Genomic DNA, 23,079 nt, shown 5'->3' on the forward strand with positions numbered 1-23,079 from the left:
AATGTATTGATTTGCAAATCTCAAAAACCCATATTTTATTCACAATAAAGAACATGGTAAGCATATCAAATGTTTAAAGTGAGAAAATGTACTATTTAAAGAAAAGTGTAGCTCATTTTAAATTTTTTGGCAGCAGCACATCTCAGAGGTGAGACAGGGTCATGTCATGCAGATTCTTGGACTCTTTTTCTTGATATTATGTGCTGTAGATGATTAGATATTTGCAGCCTTCACAATTTTACGCAGAGAAACATTATTCTGAAATTGTAGAGAATTTGTAGACTCAGTTTTTTGCAGATTGGTGGACTGAAACTGTTTCTTAGATTCAGTTCAAACACTGAATAGGTTTCCTTTGCGCTGCTGTGACAAAGATCTGGGATTATGAGTTTTGAAAATTGTTGTATTTTCTTTTGGTTTACATTTTAAACAGCGTCTTTTTTTTCTTTTTTTTTAATCGAGGCATTAAACTCAAACTATATATATGCATCAGTAGGGCTGTTCGATATAACGATATATATCGGATGACGATATAAAAACGTCTGTCGTTTCATTTTACGCTATCGTTTGTTTCTTGGTGTCGCAAAATAAACTGTTTACGGCAATATTTTCTCATGGTTCTGATGGTCACTGTAGTGGCTATATTAATTTCTCAAAGTTCTCTCTTTCTCTTATATGTAATAAAACCACACTACAGACGGACAAGCGACTGTTTTTATGCGTTGTCGTTAGCAACAATGACGGTAACACCATCGCGTGTCCGCTTGTTTATGTTCCACATAAACCTTTCACAATAAAGTTCAAGATCCTGTTGAGACTTTTCAAAATAAATTGAATCACATAAAAGAGTATGCAGAGTATTTACAGATGAGAAGTAAAAAAGAGCCGCCAGGTGCTAAAAACTAAAACTTAGACTCAAACGTTAGAACAGGCTTTTCCCCGCAGCACGCCGTGTAATAAATACTCACAAAGAAAACGGCGGCCGTTACAACTTATGTCTAAAAATGTATCGTTTCATGCATCGGTTAAAACACTCGACTCCAGCTACATGACGCACAGCTGAGAACACTTCAGGCAAGTCGAGATTCACAGAATTTACAGAAAATGTTACATTTTTGTGATTTATATCGTTATCGGACGATAGATGTCTTATATCGGGATATGAGATTTTGGTCATATCGCACAGCCCTATGCATCAGCAAATCATTATTCAACTTGGACACTCCATTTCTGCTAAATTCAGTGAAGATGCCCCCCACCCCCCAAAAAAAAAAAAATTGCTCCCCAGTCTGGTGCTAGCAGAGAAATGGAAAATAAATCCCACTCAAACATACAAACAACATCAAGCATATACTATTATATATTGTACATATATTTATTAGTTTCAGATGTAGCCATTCTTGTATTTTGCTTGTTTACATTATTGTATTTTGCACAACTCTGTTGCTTGTGAAGCTCGCACACAAGAATTTCACTCACATGTGCTGTACCAATGTACCTGCACATGTGATGTGACAATAAAAGTGATTTGATTTGATTTGATTTGACATGACTTCTTAACTAAAATATAGCAGATTGCTGAAATGCCAGTTACACTCATCTTACTGCATCTTTCCACCCAACCAGTGCATGTCTATGCGCACTGGAGGTCACCAAACTATTAATAGGGTGCAAACATGTCAAGTGGCAAGTGTGTGACGGAGTCTTTGATGCGATTTTGTTTAATGACGCTCTGCGCCAGATGGGAAATTTGCAGCCGACTTAATAAACGATTGCACGGGAGGAGTAGATGTAGTTTTACTCCGTGCTCGTGTGTGCCGAGTTCCCATTTTAAAGCTTTAAACATGTTTGTAATTAAAACGCTGATAAAATGTACACAATAGAAAACATTTAATCACAAAAGTCTGTTTGCGTTAAGTTATTATGTTGTGCAGTGATATTTATGTTTATATGTTTTGTTGTTGATTTTCCCATCATGAAATTACTATTTTACTGAGAAGAAAAACTTCTTTAGGAAGAGGGAGAGGCATAAACATTGACATCATCCATTGAAAACAGACTCACAGTATTGCAAATACAGATGATCACCTCCTCATTCCACTGATTTACTGCATCTCTTAGGTTTGCTTGCAAACTATGCTCGGTAATTATGCATCAAACATCTTTGTTCCCTCTAAGTGCATGACACAATTTAGGCAGCGAGTCAACCAGTGGAGTATTTGTAGTTTGTTCTTCTGCTGGTGAAAGAGATATTGTCATCATAACACAGTTGCAAATGGGTGCCTGAGTGTATATTGCTGCCGGCTCTTGTCTCGCCTCTGGGCAATGCATTACAGCAGGTAATTACAGAGCTTTCCTCCAGACAGACTCCCAAATAGCTCTCTCTCTCTTCTCTAAGAATCCTTGAAGGCTTAATGCATCAAAACAACAAATAAAAGTCGGGATGCCTGCACCAATTACTTCTCTATTACTGTGGTGAGTGAGTGAGCGATCAAATGGCAGACAAATTCAAGCTGTTTTCCAATCTACTCTTTTTGAAAAAAAGATCCCTGTTTATTATTTTTATTTATTCGATTACTTTTTATTGAACATTTTCATACAGACTCATAAATTGCAAAACAAAGCAGCCGACGCTGATAAAGCCACTTTTTAAAAATGTTGTAATCGATCGTTTCTTCTTATGCTTCGTGTCTTTTCCTCGAGCTCTGTCGTGCCCTCTGACATCCTCTACGTCCTATTTCTCTTTTCCAATCTGTTTTTTCTATCTCAGGCTGACTCTTACCCTGTCTTGCCCTATGGACTTGAAGAATTTCCCAATGGACATTCAGACCTGTACCATGCAGCTTGAAAGCTGTGAGTTTTCATTTCCTCCTCTTCCTTTTGTTTCACTTCTCTTTTATCCTCCTTTGGTTTCTTATTTTCTGCATTTTGCCCTTTTCTACATTTGCCTTGCTGTATGCCAAACCTACAGGTTTGTGTGAGCATGACGTTTTGTAATTGCTTCATACGTTTTTCCATGTTTCTAATCGATATTGCTAATATGATTGTTACTCAAGCTGGTGATGACCATTGTCCGTGCTATTTCACAGAAGGAGCAATTGTCCACATATTGCTTAACAGCAGTAACGGACATTAAATATTTATTAAACTACGACTGCAAAGGTGAAACTGAGCTTGATTGAGAAAGATGCTAATGTGCCAGCATATGTGTGCGAAATAGGTTCCTCAAGCTGGGTGCAGTCTTGCAGTCAGGGATCCAATTGTACTTAATCCATCCACAATCTGATATTGCCGTGTTGTTCCTATATCACCATAATTAATGTTGCTTCCTGGACACTGTTACAACTGACCGGTCATGTTGCTGTGATGACATAGCTTTGTACTTTCTAGAAGTTTATCTTAAGGGTTTTCAAATAGCAAAACATCTAACAGTGCAAAAGGGTCTATATTAACCCAAACCATAACCAGCATTTGTAGAATTAGTATAAGAACCGCTGTCTCGTAGGTAAAAATCCTGTGACAGTGATCAAAAGTCACGCTGTGTTGTATAGACCGATGTTTGCTTTTTTTGTCCTGTAGATTAGGATGTGGGGAACTTTACACTATCAGGTAAAGCTTTTCTATGAAATACAATTGCTTTTACCGAAAACAGCCTCATTCTTGTTCCCGTTTTAAGAGCAAACATGCCATTTCAAAACCTTTTAAGCTGTGGAAGTTAGGCAACTATAGAGGCAGATGTTGACTGACATTAGGTCAACAACAGTAGTATTTTTATCCACTTGGTGAAGCTAACTATATTAGTCAGTTACTGACTTTCTACTGATAGCAGCTGTCATTTTATACCACAATTGCCAAAAGGTGTCAATTAAGTTGGTTTGGGCATCTAGTTAGGATCCCTCCTAGGCATCTTTTTTTTGGGGGGGGGGGGATTTTTCTGCTTACATCTGCTGAGTGCAGACCCCAGTGTAAGGCCTGAAACTCACTTAAAGGAGTATGTCGTATCTGGCCTGGGAATATCTGAGGATCCCTCGGGAGGAACTGAAAACTTTGCTGGGCAAAGGGACGAGTGGAAAACCCCAGCTATGTTGCTGCTGCAATCTCAGACAAGGGAAAAATAAAATGAACTTTTCCCCCCTTGAATCATTCACATTTTCTTACATGAAACATGGCAGAATTGTCAGCTTCTTACACTTTGTTTCTGTCTTTAGTCTGACAGAGTCTCCACTCCTGAACATTTCAGTGGGAGAGAGGATTTGATTTTCCCCTCATCACTCTTTAGAGACTAACCTCTTTGTCTGAAGCTATCACAATTTTAGGTTGACACTGAAGTGCAGTCGTGCAAACATATTGGTTTTGCAGAGCAGACCAAAGCAAAATCAAACTGCGATGTTACCCCTTGTATAGAATGCATACCATCTATGTAAAATACTCTTGAGGGGATCATGTCAATTTCAGCAGCACAAATGCAAAACAGACTGATTCCTCATTTGCACAGCTTGACAACTGCTTGGCATCAGCATTGATGCCGCCAGTGACACTGGCTAATCTTTAGTCCTGTTTTTTGGTGCTCATTGGACTGAATGTTTGACAGAGAAGCTACTTTTTCACGTCACAGTGCCAGACAAATCAGTCAGCTCAGTGGAGTGGACAGTTTCAAAGGTTTGGACCAAGGCACCACATTTTCTCCGCATTTATTAAAACCAGAGAGTTTGGAAAAAACGTAGAAAACATATTTGAAACCTATTAAAATGTTATGCACTGATAAAACCGAGTAGGAAGAGTATTCTCCTCTATCAGACTTCCTTTGCCTTTAGCAGAGATAGTATCTGCCCTCATGAAACCAATTTCCAGGATATAAATAATAAAACTTTAATTTTGTGTCCCTTTTATTATATGTGACCCACCCTCTGTGCCTAGGGGTGACCCAATTTCCCTTCACAGGGACAAAAGAATTCAACTTTGGCAAAGGGTGAAATAGACAGAGCCTTCCAAAGATTCAGCTTTTATCCAAATAAGTTTAGTTTAAAGTTTTAACCGCTATCTGGATTTGTACCTGACTCGGTAATAATCAAGAAGCAGAGGGACAAGCTGAGTTTTTTTTTTTTAAATCTAATAAAATATAAAGACATTTCACCCTTCAGAAGTGCAAGAAGAGGAGACGCTCGGGTAAACAGATGTGTGCCTGATGTGGCAGTGTCTGTCTATATGTGCGTGTATGTGTGTTAGGTCTGGGGGTTACTGTATCACATCACACTGCCATTAGAGGAGAGGTAATCATTTATGATTAAAGGCCTACTGAGGATGCTGCTAGTGTACACCACCCAAGGGTGCGATCACCTTGGCTTGAGCTTAATGTTAAGAGGACATTATGGGTTTTGCTGTCACTACTAGAGCTCTCGCAACACCATCTGCTCAGCATGAGAGCGTGAGAGAGGAGAATAATGGGGGAGGAGTTTATCTTCTGAGGTTTAGAGAGCCAAGGCCACGGGCTTATACAGATATATAAACAGAGCCAACCATAGGATTCTGCCTTATTCTGACACTTCAAAGCCTCATATATGCAGCTTATACTAGTTTGCTTTGCCACGAGCCGTTAATGTTCAGTAACCCCAAATCTACTTGGAAGTTAGTCTATTAGTGAAAGCCAAGACTAAAACAGGAAGTGTGAAGCATAACTGTAACTTTCATTAGGTGAAAGACTTTCTAACATGAAAAAAGAGATGGCATGTGACTAATGCTCATTACTCTACCTTGCTGAGATATTCCAGACATGCTGGCTCATGAATTCCATTTTTATTGCACCTTGAAAGCTGTGTCAGTTGCGTTTTGACGTCTGTTAGCTCCGTCTGGCAGAGGAACAGAACAGAAAAGCATCTCATTATCTCAGGAAAGCATTGGTATTCCCCTTGGTTGTTGTAGCAGGATGTCTGAATGACAGTGACTTCTCCTTGTGAATGACAGAAGCGTGTTTTAGTGGTGGTGTTTTTCAGACTGGTGGTGTGGGATTGGATGTAACATCGTGAATAATTGATGTCTTTTGTAATTCAGGCCCTAAAGGGTCCCAGTAGACATCAGTATTATTTAGATGTGCGAGGAACTCCTTGCTGTTGTTGCATGCAGCATGCATTTTTAATACACCTGTAATCACGCAGCTGTGAGGAGTGTAACCCTTTTAAAAAATGATGCAAATCAACATGTGAATGTATTTGTGTTTCAAGAAAAACAGTTGTTGACTTATCCCAAGTGTTTACATCTCAGTGCTTCTCTAAACTGCGTGGCAGTCGTATTCTATGTTGTAGTTTGTGCGTTAACGGTGTGTTGGCACCAGTTTCTCCGAGTTTCTCAGGCAGATATGCTCCTCGTGTCGCCTCCTTAGTCTGTAACCTTCAAACAACCACAACAACACAACTGTTGCTGTGCAGTATGATGTGACCTTTACTGTGACAAACAGGATGGCAGAGGGTAGCTGGTAGCTGGACAGATGGGGAGAGGAGCATTACATCACCACAGCCTTGCAAGTTTCATTCTGCCTCTCTCCAAGTCTCATTAGCCAAGGTTTCTAATGTTTTCTCATGCACGGATTTTATACCGTGGTAGCACGATCCCCTTGAAAAATTGGGTTAAGGAGGAGGAATAACGGCAGTGATAACGAGAATATTCAATAGCTGCTGAAGCAGGTTATCTGAGTTAAACAACACAGACTTTTTTTTTGTAAACTTCTGCACTTCTCGTCTCTGAACGACTAAATAATGTGCAGCCTTGTTTTTCACTACATCTTGTATTTTGTGAAGAGTGCTATCCATAACTCTGTAAAGTGCTGTTGTACTGGTGCAGTTTGGCAGATAGTCAGTGGTAACTTGGTATTTTTGTTATAGTTTTATGGAACTTTGTCTCTTTTTAGGTATTGCATGTTCAATACTGAGTGTGCGAAGTGACGTACATTAGCAGCTGCATGCATTTTTTTTCAAAATATGCAGTAGTGTAGGAAAATGCATGATGTGAAAATAGTGGGGTATATATCAGCTAAATGGCTCAAATATCAGGGAAGGTGCAAGGGAAAAACACAGAAACAAGGAGGGATTTGTTTAGAACGAGTAGAAGAGACTAAGTTGTAATTGGAAGAGCACGTTTCTCACCATTTGTGTCTGTTCTCTCCTTTTTGTGCCCCTTGGTTTCCTTTCACAGTTGGTTACACGATGAATGACTTAATCTTTGAGTGGCTGTCTGAGAACCCCGTTCAGGTGGCCGATGATCTCACCCTCCCTCAGTTTGTGCTAAAAGAAGAGAAGGATTTGGGCTACTGCACTAAGCACTACAACACAGGTGCAATAAGTGTAACCACCAAGTTACCCATGTTACAAGACTTTTTTTTGCATGTCGCAGTAAGCCACATCTTATTCCAGTACACCCTGCATAATTCTGATTGCATGAAGTCTAGTAGCCTTCAAGAAAAATGACATTTTAAAAGACAAACTTGTTTCTTACTGTATTTATATTTCAGGTCATGACACAAAAACATGAAAAACAAGTAAAGCAAAACAGGCAGTCTTTTGTCTTATACCATCTTTCTGCAGGTCAGTTCACCTGCATTGAGGTGAAGTTCCACCTGGAACGTCAGATGGGTTACTACTTAATCCAGATGTACATCCCTTCCCTTCTCATTGTTATCCTCTCATGGGTCTCTTTCTGGATAAACATGGATGCTGCACCAGCCAGAGTTGGTCTGGGCATCACCACAGTACTTACAATGACCACACAGAGCTCCGGCTCAAGAGCCTCTTTGCCCAAGGTGAGTCCTACACTACCATTTAGAAACCTACAGCCCTGGAAAATTGTTAAAATTCAGGTGAAGTTTAAAATAAACATCAGTCTGCTGGATTTAGCATGTTGCTTTTAAAATTAGAAGATCTGAGATGGAATAAATCACATCTAAAATGTCAGCAGAGTGCAAAGAAGTAACTTTTCTGCCACAGGACCTGAAATATTATCCTCGGAAACAAATGAACAGTTTTTGAAACTAATAATATTCCCAGATTTGTCCAAAAACTTAAAGTATGAGAAGAAATAGGATTACATAACGCTATCAGCTCCAGAAAAAGGTCATTGACCAAGTGAAACATATGTAATAAATGGCATTGTGAACTGAGTGTGAAAATTGTACACTCTTCTGACATTTTCAGACATAAAAGTGATGCAGGATTTACAAAAACCATTAACTTTGCTGATATTACCTGACAAGACAAATCAAATGTTTCATGAGATATAGCAGCAGAGAATCAATGTCTGTAAAAGACGTTTTACGTGTAATTGGTTCTGTATGAGTATAGATTTAATGCGAAGACCTTGTGACTATCACAAGAAAAGCATCAGACACACGATGTCAGCCATTTCAGATCTATACACAACCTTAATCGGCACTTATCTATTCGATGACTGCAGTTTGTCCCAGATTTGAGCTGAATTAAACTGTGCATGTACTGAATTCCTGAGACACTTCAGTGAGAGTCTGACGGAAATCAGCATTTTGTCTCATCCTGTTATTACTCCTACAAAGTTGTACTGGCTGTGCCCGCCAAAGTGAAGTCAATGGAAATGAAGAAAAATCTTTATTTTGTCTTTATGTGGTAAATGGACTGACATCTATACTGCACATTTTTAGTCTTTTGACTATTCAAGCCACATTTACCTATTCACAATAACATTACAGCAGCTTATTCTGTGACGACCCGCTCCACCTCCTGAGCCACAGGGAGTCATTTAAAAGAAAATGTTTGTCAATCCTTCTCTGTTTTTCCTTGCTTCTCTGTATGTATCTGTAACAGTCAGTTAAATGCTGCTCAGTTGAGTGAGTGCCTGCTCGGTTGGTGCTGCTGATGTGGTGTGACATATCTTCTCTCATGAATGACACGGCCAGGGGACTCCCCAAGCCTTAGCTGTGACCTGCCTCATGGCTATGTGTCAACAGCCCACAACCCACTGACTCATTTGAATTCTAGGCCATCCCAAAGATGTATGTCATTATAGCCCAGAGCCTGTGAACAACCCACGAAATTATCCATCAGCCTTATTGATTGGCTATTGATTACACTGTGACCTTGTCCTTTTCCAGGTGTCTTATGTGAAGGCCATTGACATCTGGATGGCAGTGTGCCTTTTGTTTGTGTTTGCTGCCCTTCTGGAGTATGCAGCAGTTAACTTCGTCTCAAGGCAACACAAGGAGTTCATCAGGCTGAGGAAAAAGCAGCGGCAGCAGAGAATAGTAAGTGTAAATGATGCAAACACACACTGCTACCAGAAAGAAAAACATACACACTTGTATTCAGTGTCACAATCTAGTAGATTCTGAAAAGCATGGATGAAGAAAGAAGACTCTCGAGTCCTCGTCATCCTATTTAGCAATGAATTTTGCCTCTTGTTGTTGTGCGATGCTGTAGGTCCAGGAGCTGACAGCGTCAACACGCTACAGCTGGCTGTCACATTAAATAAGGAAGATCCAGTCTCTTCAGTTCAGCTCGTGAGCAGTGACCTGTTAGAAGATCTTGTGATCTTTTACCTCTGCCACTACTTTTGATGCAGAGCAACAGGCTTCTTACCAACCTCGTGGCACTGAATTACTCTAAATTTGACTGTTATGACAGATATGAAAAGGCTATACTGATTCGTGTAGCCATCCAGTAACTACTGCAATTTCACAGAAATTCAGGTTCTTTCTTCGTCCTTGCTCTATTTTTTCATCAAATTTTGTGAAACTGGTCTCGGTAGTTTTTGAGTAATTTTACTGAGCACAGCTAAGAGTTGACTTTTACCAACAATGTACAATATAAGAATATCATCTATTTTTTTTTTTAACACTAAAACAAACCTATTCCAACAGGTAGACATGTAAATGACCTATGGGCACTTTCCAATAAGCCAACCAGCCTGCAGGTACACTCTAAATGTCAGTGAAACACTGAACTCCATGTATTTATAATTTTCTATCACACAATAAAGTTTGCAGCTATAGTTGGTAAGTTGCTATTAAAGGGGCACAAGCATGTTCACATTGTATGTGCAGAAGATAAATAGGCATAACTCCCATTATTAGGCTGTCCATTTGAATTAAAAGGGTAAAACTGTGATAGAGCATCTTAGCAACAACTTAGCAGTTTGGTTTGTTCTTATTAAAAGTTTCTTATTTACCTGGAACGCTTGAATTTGTGTTTATTAATAGTGATCAGTCTAAAAGTTGCAACACCAACCCTCTGGAAAGTACGCCTCAGTAAGTGGTATCTTTTGGTTTTTGGTCCTGGCATATTCTTTCATCCAAAAATATATCTCCTAAACTGAATCCATATCCTGAATAGCAGTTGTTAGAGATGACAGCTTGTAAGTTGACAAATAAAAGTCTTTAAAGAGTGGTAAGACAGAGATGTTTGTCTCAAGAGAAACAAACAGGACATTTTGAAAATCCCATTAAACACCTCCAAGTCTAGGCAGCCTCCCAGACCTGTGGCAGTGTTCCCTGTAAATGCAGGAGAGTCCAGCAGATTTGCAGGACAGCTTGCTTCCTGCACAGCAGAGAGAAAAGAGGAGAGATGGAGAATAATGGTCTGTAGAGAAAAGGACTTCCCCTGTTCACATCAGTTGGACAATTGCTCCCACAGAGGAGTCGGAGGGCACAAACTATACATCTGAGGGATATTGACGCCCGGCCCTGTAGTTGTAGCAGAGAGATGTTGCGAGTCTAAGGCAAACAAATCCCAGACTGACTGAGGCTTAATCAATGAGAGGCGAGATTTCAACCAGCTGCTGTATACTGTGCATACCCACAGCGATCAAATGTGTAAAAATAAATACATGGATTTGTACTTCCATTTATAGTCTTTACAAAAATAACTTGAACCGGCTCCCTGAGGATTCTTTTTTTGTCTTCAAAGCCGTTTCTTTTCACTAACATCTACACTCACAGTATCTCTTTAATTAAAAGCTAAGAACATCTACTTGAGTTTGTTATTTGGACCTAAAGTTTGTGTATATAATATGAACATGATTTATTTTTAAATTTATCTCTAATACTCAAAACAAATCAAAAATATAAGGTAAATGCCTTCAAATCTAATTTTTTAATCATAAAAAATGAAATGGTCAGTAACTGCTATCTCTGTTTGTCTACCATCCTTTCCAATGGAGGTATCTGCTAGTCAGCCTGGGAGCGTTGAGTCGTTGCGAAAAGCCAGTGACATCCCTGGTAACAACTCAACCTACAGGAGTCTCAATCAGCACTGCAGCGCTTGCGCCAGGGTAAAAGGAGTAAAAAATCTAACCCTGTGTCAACCCTGACCTTCCCAACCCTATTTTTGTCCATGCATCCACTTTTTCAAATTGTGTAGAGCAACTTTCACCTTAAACGTGAATTCCTGACCTCTTTTCCTGAATTAAACCCAACTTGTGCTGATCTCATCTTGTTTCTATAGGCATGTCCCTTTGACCTTTAGCTGTGGAAATCTTTGCACTTTGCCCTTTATTCTTCCCCGGTGTGTAACCTGTTTTCAGGCTCCAGGTATTCTTTCCTTGTCGAAGGAGAAGCCATGCTGTTGTATTATATGTGGAATGTGGTTTAATAATGTCTTGCTGAACAAACTTCAACTACTTTCTGGATAAATATATCATCTGGGTGGTAGTACATGTTCTCTAAAACTTGAAATGTGTCATTCAATATGATTCAGCATTAATAGTGCCTTCACAGAGGAGGAAGCTATTAGATATGGACCCCGGTACAGTCACAGATGTAAACTTTTGAATTGTGTATTGATAACAAGCTGAAACCACGGCTTCATGATGTCCAGAGAATATTCGACTTTATTTGTCAGACCACAATGCAGTTATTCACTTTGCCTCATTTCAGTTTTGATTGAGCTTGGTCTGGTCTGGTCTTGGTCAGGTGATGGTCTGTCTGGGGCTAAAGCAACAGGTGCCGACATAATCCTAACCATGTAGAAATCTTGGCCAATCAGAAGTCTAGAAGCCTGGACGGGAAAGAGTAAACGCAGATGGCACATAGAAGCAGTCTTTGGTCTTTACTAAATGGAGAGACAGTAACTGCGTGTGTATATGTAAGCGTGTAAAAGCTGCATATAGTAAGATAAACAGCAACAGTATGTAGTCTATTGTAGAAATTTATCTCGTGTACACAATTACGTGGCGCACAGCATGACGTCAAAAAAGGCGCACACCTTTGACGTTGCGTGAGTTTTCAAAACTCTCCGTCCTGGCAGGAGTTTTTAAAAATCTCAAAACGCCATTTACGTGTGGACGAAGGCCCAAACACATGGAAAAAAGCTTCATTTTCAAAAGTACCCGTGTACATTTGGACATACCCTGGATTTTGTTTTTAAACGTTGTTTCTTCTCATGTTTTATTTGGTTCACTGATAGTGGTTTTCAAAAATTCTGAACCCCCCAGTGATTTATTTTTATTTTTATTTGTTTGTTTACTACAGAATCATCTGTTTCTGGTGCAGTGGCAGAACAATCACTGCCAGTCATTGCAACCTTTCAGCTGTGTCCTACATATTTTCTGGACACTCTTCTTTCAGTGATACAGTCCATCCATTGACTCATCCATTTTCTTTCGCTTGTCCAATCCCAGCTCAGTGATGACATATAACACTGAAAATGTATTTCCATTGTAATAGTTTGAAAGATTAGTCCTTACTCAGATGCACATTTTATATTCAATGATGTTAATGATCTAACTAATTCTGTACCAGTGAGTAAGCATAGTTATTCACTGGTAAACTGACTAACCGATGTAATTAAAGATCATGAAACACATGAAATTTTACTAAAGCAGGAAAAAAATAGCTCGTCTGTTCTGATCATTTGTGTTTTTAGACAATAACTTTACTCTCCACAGAGCACAATGTGGTAATCAGAGCGGGTTCAGTTGAAGTTATGCCAGTATAGCTGCTGCGGAGAGTACAGAGCAGAGATGAGCGCCTATTATCTTTAGAGAAATGCACCATTAGACTTTAGCACATGATGTTCTGTATCGTTTAAGGTGGCAGAGGGATAATTAAGCTGTGCTAGAATAGCAGTGTATTCCCTATCCACCTGTTGCATAGTGCAGTTTACCAGTGCAGCAGCAGAAAGTTGGTCGCAAGGTGTAAGTTTACAGTAAGTTAGTATACTTAGATGTGCACTCTTAGTATCTTTCTGCCAAATCTGTACAGTACTGAGAAACGACATTCAGCAGAGAACCAGAGAGCTGCCGGGGTCAGTGAGAGAGAAACAGAGAGAGGCGGGACACGGGGATCAGAGCTTTCAGGGCCCTTCACACTGACTACTAATCATCCAATTTAGATCCCACATCTTCACTTTCCCCTGCTAAAGTGAATCTCTCAAAGTGTCAGAGGGCTGTCAGAGTTAAGCTGCATGTCTATTAATATTCTCTTCAAAGGGCGGGAACAGTGTCTCAATAACTGTTTAAAAAAAAAAAAAAAGTGCATAGCCATTCATCAAAGCATAATGCCAGATCATGACTTTATTAATATTTTGAGCCATTTTATTAACATTCTGAAAGGTCTGTCATTCTGTAACTTTGAAAAGGGGATAGATGGGGGTTATTATTTTCAGAGTGACAAAAAGAAGATGCCCTCATTTTCACTTCTTTGGTTGTTTGAATGAAGTAGATCGTTATAGATACTTTTAATCTACTTTAAACTCAACATCTTCAGGGATACGCCAGGCAAATTTTGAAGCTCTTAGGATAATCTGGAAGAAGTCACATTTTTGATAGTCAGCCTATGGACCCAAGTTCTTCTCTCTGTTCCCAGTATCATCATCAAATCCAAATGCATGATTTAATATGAAAATATCATATTTCTGGCAGTATTGTGGGCTCAGTCTATCACCCTAGAGTGGACTAACTGTGCAAGTGGTCACATGTTACAGCTCTCACACACCAGATGCATAATTTCACTGGACAAATTTGCAACATTTATTTTTTCAGATCAAGCTTGATTTTTTTTTTTCTTTTCATTTCATGAAAATAAACCCATCTGACCAGTTTAACCACTGCATTTGGCAGCAATTGCACTTGGAGCTTAAAACATACACTGATATTGAATATATGATGATACGGAAATACTGAAATAATACTGGTTTACCTCCAACCCACAGCCAGACGCTGATCCGGGTCAATTGGCTCTTTGGTATCGTTTCTCTGCCTCCTCAGATGTTCCCAATTCTGCCAACAAGAGCTCAAACTGCCCCACTGACTTCCTGAAATATGTATGAAACATGATACAGCTTCAACTCTGGATCAAACCCTTCTCTTGAGACTGGGATGAACCCAGAATCTCTATTTCTTCCTTTCGTTGTTTTAAAAAAAAACCAGGACCAGCTTACGATCACTTGATGCAGACTTTTTTGCGGTCTACGTTTTCCGCTACGATGGAACACTTGCTGTGTTTATATACGTTACACTACGAGGTCACATCTGAAGAAGCCCGAAGAATTTTGTGTCGTTTTTTTTCACAGTGCACTTGGTGTGTAAAAGCCTTCAGGTACCGGTGTTCTTTGCTCCCATTGGTAGCTCACCTCAGAGTTGAAAGGAGTTGGACTTTGTACCTGCCCATTTCATATTGCTAGCAGTTATCTCTACTGACTGTCTGCTACCTATGCTGATGCTGATATAACTGTGGCAGCAGAAGCACTACAAAGTAAACTGCTACCGTTTATTTGTGCTTTCAGATGAGTTTCAACCCTCAACCCAGACGTGGTTTTTTTTTCCCCCTTTCCCTGTCTGCTGAATTTTTCTAGTTTTTGAAAAATCACTACTTATTTAGTTTTTAGAGAAACAGAAGTTGATGTTTTTTCAGCTCTGAATCTAATGTAACAATGTTGCTTTTCAATACAGTTTTATGTATGTATTGTAAGTTTGCTTGAGTTTTGACTTCTGTTTCTCTTAAATGTAGTTCTCCTAAACTTAGGCTGGTGTTATACACTTGGTGACAAATCATCACCGTTTTCAATCTCAAGGTTTTCAATCATTTTTTTTCTTCTGTTTAAGCTATTTTATTAAAAAAAAAAACAAATGTCAGGAATTTGACAGAACATTTTAGAAACATAACCTTTTCTTTTTCTTTTTTTTGCTATTGTTGTTTGGGTGATCTCATTCTTACACTGCGCCGCCCTTTTGTGCTACTACACCACAGACGCATTTAAGAATAAGCCTCTGAGCGGAAATGTGGAAAGCTGTATGCTAATCCATGTTGACAGCGAGAGGCCAATCTGTTTTTCCCTGCTTGACTCCACAGGAGGAGGAACTGGTGAGGGAGAGCCGCGGTTTTTACTTCCGGGGTTATGGCCTGGGTCACTGCCTGCAGACCAAGGATGGCACTGCTGTGGAAGGAGCCAGCGTGTTCACCCCACCACCACCTCCAATTACCATGTTTGATGGAGAAGTGCTTCACAAGCGTTTCGTGGACCGAGCCAAACGAATTGACACCATATCCAGAGCCGTTTTCCCCCTGAGCTTTCTCATATTTAACATCTTCTACTGGGTCACCTATAAAGTGCTGCGACATGAAGACATCCATGCAAATTTGTAAAACACAGTCTGGGATGTTGTTGTTTGTTTGTTTGTTTGTTTGTTTTCTCGAAACCAAAACTGCCTGTCAATCTACATTACAGTGAGGAACCGTGTCAAAAGGCACATCTGCTTCTCAGAACCACTGCTAAAAATAAAAATGTTGTGCTCAGGTGCGTCTTCAGGATCTTGGACATAGAGCAGTCAAGAGAAACTAGATTATGCTGCGTGGTTTCTGGCTGTTGTGTGCATTTCCGTCTTGGATTGATTTGCCTGGATTACAGCAGAGACGAGACACTAACGGTACTTTTGGGTTCATGACCTTTGCTTCAAAAGATGGATAAATGATTTCAGCGAAGTTGGTCCTGGCTGAACAAGACATTCTGACTTGAATTTTGACACTACCCAGCTTTGAATGAATGTTTTTGAAAATATTTTTTTTAAACAACTTTAACAAATGGGTGCAAACAGTACGGGCGGGGAGGGGAAGGGGGTCTTTGATATTTCTGACTATTCAGTACGTGATGATCATTCAGTTTAAGTATCTGTAACAAGAGATTATATATAATGGTGTATAAAAGTGTATATAACAAAGCTGTTCATTATACTGCACAAAGCACAAATATGTATTTCCTTTTGTCTAAATTTAAATAAATTAAATAAATTGTTATTCTGCCAGGAAAACAGAAATGATTCTGCTTCTCTTTAACCTTGGTATTCAAATGATTCGTTTTGGGGGGTGGAGGGACAATGTAGTCAAAGAAATCAGTCACAGAACAGCTGAATCACACACAATTACTTTTCTGTTGCATTCATTTAATAGCAGCCATCAGCTCTGAAACCCCAAGTGGAAAGAAATTTAAAAAAGGTTCTGAATAAAGAATTATTACAAATGTTACAGATGCAAAATCTTAAATTGACATTAAGATTGTTGGAGTTTGATTTGTGATAACATGTCACTTGCATAATAAATCTTGCAGGAACTCACTGAAAGTTTGCATAAGGGCTGCTATCCTCAGGAGTGGTTTGGAAGGTGTGGAAATTCAGGGATGCAGTAGAGGGAGAGCATCGCCAGTGAGGGAGGACGAATGGGTTTTTTAATGGGAAATCGGAGGGTTGTTTTATCAACTAATGAGTTTGAAAAGGGCTTGGTGTTCCACTGCTAATGACAATGAATTCAGAGAGGCAGCCAGAGCCTACTGTCCTTTTGTTGGCAATCCTAATCAACTCCTCTGTATTGTATGGTTCCCCTGGTAATGGAAATGCGTGTGTGAGAATCCTTTATTGTATGTGTGTGTTTCATCTGCCTGCTCTTATATCAATAGGGTTCTGGAGGGTTTTGTGCTTTAAACTTTACTGGGTTAAATATTATCCTATATGTTGCCATTTTTGGAATCAAACTCTAACGTACTGGATGAAAGGCTTAAATAAGGAGCTACTGTTATATAAATGTAAAAAGCATTTACACGTTGGACTCTTTGCCTCAGCTTGAAGGACACGTACCTTGAAGTCCTTCATACTTGCTTGTGACAGCTTAAATTTCTAAAACAGTCTTCAAGGGCATGCAAATGTCAAAAGTGTTGACTGTTGCATGCCATGGCTAATGCATTTCCCTTTAATCTGAAGCCTTTAGGACATTAGTTTGAGGAAATTTGGGGAAATAAGCTGATTTGCTTTTTTGCCTCTAGTTAATTGAGATTAGAATCCTTCCCATGTCTAACTCTATTTAAACAAAAGTCACAAATTGACACTTTACATCTCATCGGTTTAATCCATGGTGGTTGTGGGTGTTTGTAGTGGATCCCTTGGGTAAGCTAGGAGGGTTTGGACTGTGGGAGTTTACTATGGCTCATTCAATCAGACTGGCATCTGGGGAGTTTGTAATTTCTACGGTTCGGCCCATCTTCTTGTAACTTTAGGCACTCTTGAGAAGTTTTTTGTGTGATGTAAGGTGTGTTTTCCTCCTAGTTAGAGACTGTTGCCATTGATGAGTGCAGTTGCCATGCAGGGCTATGCTCGTAGAAGAAAGCTCCAACAGCAGAACATTGCATTTAAACAAAGTATGAACACCGAGGATTGAGGTAGAGAAAAGTGTCTATTCTGTGGCTGGTTAGTGAGCAGTTGTTAACAGTGGCTAACCTGAAATAGAATATCCTGAGGTATACTGAGCTGCACTTAAAACCACCTTGCAACTGCAGGTTGTAGGTTGCTGTCATTGCCTGTAGTTTCCACTGTGTGTGCTGTGCTGTTGATTCCTTTTGGACCATTTTAATGAGGTTTTCTGACAAATAATAATATGGTAGGAAATTTGTGCTGTACTTTTGGTGAGTAAAAATCCAGTGTTTTAACAGTCTAAGGAAACAAAACTAATAAATAAGGAAGACTGAAGAAAGTTTGTGCATTGTACCCATATGGCTGTTGTTTCCTTTTGCAATTTCCAGTCCAAATATGCTCTGTTTCGTCTCGTCAAAAACCAGATCTAGTTGCATTCTAATGTAGATCTGTGTAAATTTCAGTGTTCCTGGCTGCAAAAACAACAAACATAGCCAGTTTGCAGAACCGAAAACCAATTTCTCAATACAGACATTCAGATTTTACATTGTTGATGCCCACACAACAAAAGGTCAAATTACATTTTGAAACTCAAAACACTAACCAAAATTTCTCACATCCGAAACAAATAGTATCGCACAGCGTAGCCTCCTTTCATTGTAAGTCAGAGATGGAATCGTTTTGACTCCGAGGGGGGGAAACAGCATATTTGTTACAAAATAAGAAGCTTTTCTAAATCTTCAATTGACTGACACACGCAAAATAGGCCCAGTGATTTCTGGCACATTATGCTCTACTGCCTCTTCGGGAAAACAGCATGTCCGCTCAAAATGTGCATTATTTTGAGGACAGAGGAAGACTGATGTATTCCAATAAAGCAAGATCTTTGCTATGCTGGCTGGATTTGCACCCTAACTTTCATTACACACAAATTCCCAAGAGTGCGATGACTTTAATAAAAACCCATTAACCCATGCACTGCCACAAGTCACCAAAAAGAAAACCAAAGCCATTAAACCAACTGATTTATAAATTAGTCCCAACGGAAGAACGGACCCAAATGAAAACATAAAATATTCATTGTTCCAACCGGATTTACATGCATCCAGTCATGTGCTATGTGTGGCTGTTTATTTGAAGGCCTTCTCCAGGGAATGCTCAATGCTGACAAATGACACACATGACTTTAAGCCATGTGATTGTGTATGAATAAACATACAGTGAGCACGGGAGAAAGGAATATGCGTTTGATGGAGCTGCTGGTCATCATGTTCGAGGTATGCCTTTACTGTCTCCCTTGGGAGTGATTAACAGCTTCCCCCCCCCTCCCCATTTTCACTGAATGTCAGTAGTGCCAGAGCTAAAACTGAAGAGTGCAACCTAAGACCTGCAATCAATACTCTTCTCTCATAGTATAAGCATTTCACCTGTTCTCTGCAGACAAAATTGTACGTGCCTTTAGTCGTTGGCTCTTCTCTTCAGGTCCTCATTAAAAATGTCTTAGATCAGTTGAGCAAACTGCTGTTTATCTAATTGGAAAAAATGCTTTAGGAACCATCAAAAATAAACCTAGTGTAGCATAGATAGATGATATAATTTTAATCAGAGCTCATGAGTTAGATCACTGTTACCAAGCATTCATCACACAAATATACCCCTGCTTGTATAAGAACCTTCATAGCAGAATGCTAGATAAAGAAATATAGCATCTAAGGGGAAAATATTGCCTTCTTTTGACAGTGATGCATTGGTGAGACAATGCTACACGTGTCACCTTTAAATATATGAGAGTAAACAGAGGAAACTGCTGGTTCCACACAACATTATGGCTGCAAATCTTGTGAATGTCACCCAGCATTTGGATAGAGATGTCCTTGCACTTTAAATACACCTTTTTCTTCCCCCATAGGCACACTTGTGAATTCAGTACTATGTAGGTGGTACAATGGTTTCATGCAAATATCCTGTCTTTCCTCTACTGATGATCCATTACACAATGACACACATGCAGCTGGATCTATGTGACTATTTGGTGCCCAGTGGGCTTTTCAGTGTATACGTATTCATTATTCTTTGAGTAGTAGTGCAATCAAAATCCCCCTGACAAACACTTCAAGGGAAGGTTTAATTTCAAATCCTGTGCTTTTTCTGTTTTGTGAAATGCCCCATCCTTTGGAAATAGTGCTTCAGATCTCCTGAAAATCCACAGCAGGTACTCAAGAAATATGATATATGGAAAACGGCTAAAAGAGAGATAAAATAAACAGTGAGTTTATCATCTCCAAGTCTAGACACAGTAACTTCCTTTCAGTCAATATAACATGATACTCAATTTTACTTATATAGTGCCAAATCATCACAAAAAATGTTTCATGTTCCTTTTATATTGTAAGGTAAAGAAGACTTCCATGAGAAAAAAATACCTTTTTTGCACCAGAGCTTTGTAGCTTTTTTAGGAGCCACTACTTCCACAGCTCGATACACCAAAAAACAGGTCATGTCTTTTGTTAATGAAGAGTTTGCAGCCAAATTCTTGAAACTAACTGCTGTAAGTTTAGAAAGCTGTGAAAAGGCACTGGACACAGTGCTGAAGCTTTAGTAAATAATTCAATAGACAAACCCATCAACAACCTTTTCTGCTGTTCTTCTTGCAACAACAACGTTCAGACATTCATCAATACCCTGACATTTTTGCACATTCAAAAAACATGCCTAGCAGACAGCCTTTTAATATTAGCTAGATAGCCAGGCAAACACGTGAAGCTGGAGTCCACCCCGGTTATATGACTCGACACTAGATGTAGCCATGATTGATGCGTCAGCTGGATCTTTCAAATACAGACAGATAGACATCCAGTCTGCTCATTTTAAACCATTCCTCCAACCTGAGACAAGAAAATATTTCTTCAAGAACACTGCAAAAGACAAAAAAAACTATATTTCAAGCAGCACTGAAAAACTCCTCACTGTGTATACTTATACAAGAAATCCCATGTGGTTTCATTTCCACTAATCCCTTGCTGTGCTTCTACATTTCTGTAATTCCAACATCTGAGAGAAGCCCCACAGCTGGGAAGACTGCAGCTCAAGGTTTACATGGATAATGCTTATAGATGTATATGCACACTGCACAGTCTTTGTGTGTGAACAGGAGAAACAAGGAATTAGTCACTTCCCCGTCCCTCTGTAGAGAGAATAGGTACCAACTGAAATGATGTCAACCACAGAATTACTTCACTTTAAAAGATTTTAAAACTCCTGGGGAGAGTTTAGTTGAAGATTGAATTAGGAATGATGCCAGTTCCTCTGCATATTACAGTAGTAATACATGTAATGCAATGTATTGCATATAAAGTATGTCATCTGTGCAATGCCAGAAAGATTTATGCCAGAAAAGTAACCAGGATTAAGACAGGGGCACAAGGACATAAGGACATGTACATTTGATAAAAGGAGACCAGGGGGAAGAGAACAGACAGTTTTAGGACTATTAAACCTAGAAATGTGCCTAATGCTAAGAGGTCGGGGTCAAAGATATATATATTTTCAAACCTACTTGGTTTACATCTCAGTACTTGTTTCTGCATTTCCTTGTTTCAGTTATGGCTGTTACTCATTTCCTGTTTTATTTTATTGGTTATTTGCTAGTCTCTTGTTTCAGTAGTGCTTTCTCCCCTGTCTGATTTTGACTGACTGTCTTCACCTGTATAATTGCTTTCACTTGTGTCACCAGCTAGTTCCACTTCCCTGATCACCTCACGTGAATAAATAGTCAAGTCCTTCCCCTCAGTCTGTGTCTTGGTGTCAGCTAATTGTTAATGTGGCTCCTCACACTTATGCAGGTAGTTTAAAATCAAACAGTGGTTAGAGGATCTAAATGCCCTTATGTACGTCATATAGCACTTAATCATGAAGGTTGGAAAGGGGAATGCATATGACTCACAAAGGGAGATTAAATGTTTGCCACACTGAGATAAGTTTGTAATCCCGTGCCATCATAGTTTTTCATCAAACTGGATAGATGATCCAACATAACTCTAACCTTTATTAAGGCTTTCAGTGTCTGACAACAGTTAAATTAAACTAACGATAAAACAACCTTAAACACAACTAAGGCAAACTGGCTTTGTAGTGTCAGTGTCTGTTAAATAAAGCACAATGTCGACTCTTGTCTTTTAATTCAACATCTGAAAATTTGCTTTGATCATGTTATTATAACTTTTTACAGTTTTTTTCAGATATATTTTTCCATTTTAAGGCAACAGTTTCATAAGAATTACATTGTATTACAGCAGCATTATGTGTATATATACAAGGAGAAACAGATACTGTCTTTTAAGGGTTCACAGCACATTGTATATTATTGTCCAAAATTGAAAAGACAATATTAATATTTACATGATCTGCATCACTTATGTTACTTATTATTTATGATTATGATTATGAGTTTTGGCCATTTAAGTTTATATTTACATTTCAATACATGTAAACACCATGTGATTAATACAAAAACACTAAAAAAAACTGTGTAGGTTTACAAAGTAATTATGGGATGATCTCCTTTCCTTTTTAAAAAAGGATGGTCTGGTGTATCCTGATGTAATAAATGTAATAAATAAACGATGTAATAAAGGAAGCACCAAAGAACTTTTTCTCATTAGTATTTAGAAAATTTGACTAGCTCATGTTTTGGGTGCCATGTAGACACCCCTGGGTCAGTTCACTCAGTTAGAAACCTTTCAAAGCTAAATCGATTATTCAACCCCAGCCCAGGTCTGGAACACGAAGCCAGTGCAGACGTGTTTAAACCTACAGGCAGAGTGCTTTCCTCTGGAAATCTTTCCTGTTTATTCAAAGGACTAACTCTGTGTAGTCCACAGAGAACAAATTAGCTCATTTTTCACAAAAAAACAAACATTGCATTGAGATATTGGTTCTTTTACATACTTAATCCCATTTTCCATAACTTAAAACAAGTTTATAATTATGATCCTCGCATCTTGTTCGTGTTTCACATTGCCTTATTAAGATAAACTAAATGCAAAGAAAAAGTCAGTAAGTACCCACCAACCCAGGGCCTGACACCTGCGTCTCTGCCTCCGTTCCACCTCTCCTGCTGCTGTGCAAGCGAACAGAGGATTTTCTCCACCTCCTTCTCTCCCCTGTCTAACAGACACGACTGTCACTGTCATTAATGCCCAAGAGAGTAGGGGAGGGAGACAGTTCGCGTCCTTTTTCCGCTGCTGCTGCTCTGACACAAATCAGAGTTGGAGGTGTTTGGCTCAGAGTGGTGAACTAAGAGGGAAAATAATTATTTTCCTGTGAGACGGTGCATGTGTGAGCACACGCACGTGCCTTCGTGTGTGCGTGAGTGTGTGTTAAGACCGCTAAATGTCTCTTTGGCTTCTCACCAAAGAGATAAAAAATAAAGAGCAAAAGAGACTTACACAGTCATTC

General features: G+C 39.2%; 1 protein-coding gene across 2 annotated transcripts in view; it reads left to right on the plus strand.

Moving 5' to 3' along the window:
* Nucleotides 1–21,950, plus strand: part of glra4a (glycine receptor, alpha 4a) — a 49,611-nt gene extending 27,661 nt beyond the window's left edge. The window contains exons 5-10 of one of the 2 annotated variants that reach the window (XM_040016053.1): nucleotides 2,768–2,850; nucleotides 7,183–7,320; nucleotides 7,572–7,786; nucleotides 9,107–9,262; nucleotides 11,170–11,280; nucleotides 15,299–21,950. In XM_040016053.1, coding sequence (XP_039871987.1) covers nucleotides 2,768–2,850; nucleotides 7,183–7,320; nucleotides 7,572–7,786; nucleotides 9,107–9,262; nucleotides 11,170–11,280; nucleotides 15,299–15,592 — 997 coding nt within the window. In that variant the 3' untranslated portion in view covers nucleotides 15,593–21,950. The remainder of the gene's footprint in view (nucleotides 1–2,767; nucleotides 2,851–7,182; nucleotides 7,321–7,571; nucleotides 7,787–9,106; nucleotides 9,263–11,169; nucleotides 11,281–15,298) is intronic. The other variant, XM_040016052.1, reaches the window with a different exon arrangement.
* The last annotated feature ends 1,129 nt before the right edge of the window (nucleotides 21,951–23,079 follow it).

Source organism: Simochromis diagramma, unplaced genomic scaffold (assembly GCF_900408965.1).
Source record: "Simochromis diagramma unplaced genomic scaffold, fSimDia1.1 OVJJ01000685.1, whole genome shotgun sequence".
In the NCBI taxonomy this organism is placed as follows: domain Eukaryota; kingdom Metazoa; phylum Chordata; class Actinopteri; order Cichliformes; family Cichlidae; genus Simochromis; species Simochromis diagramma.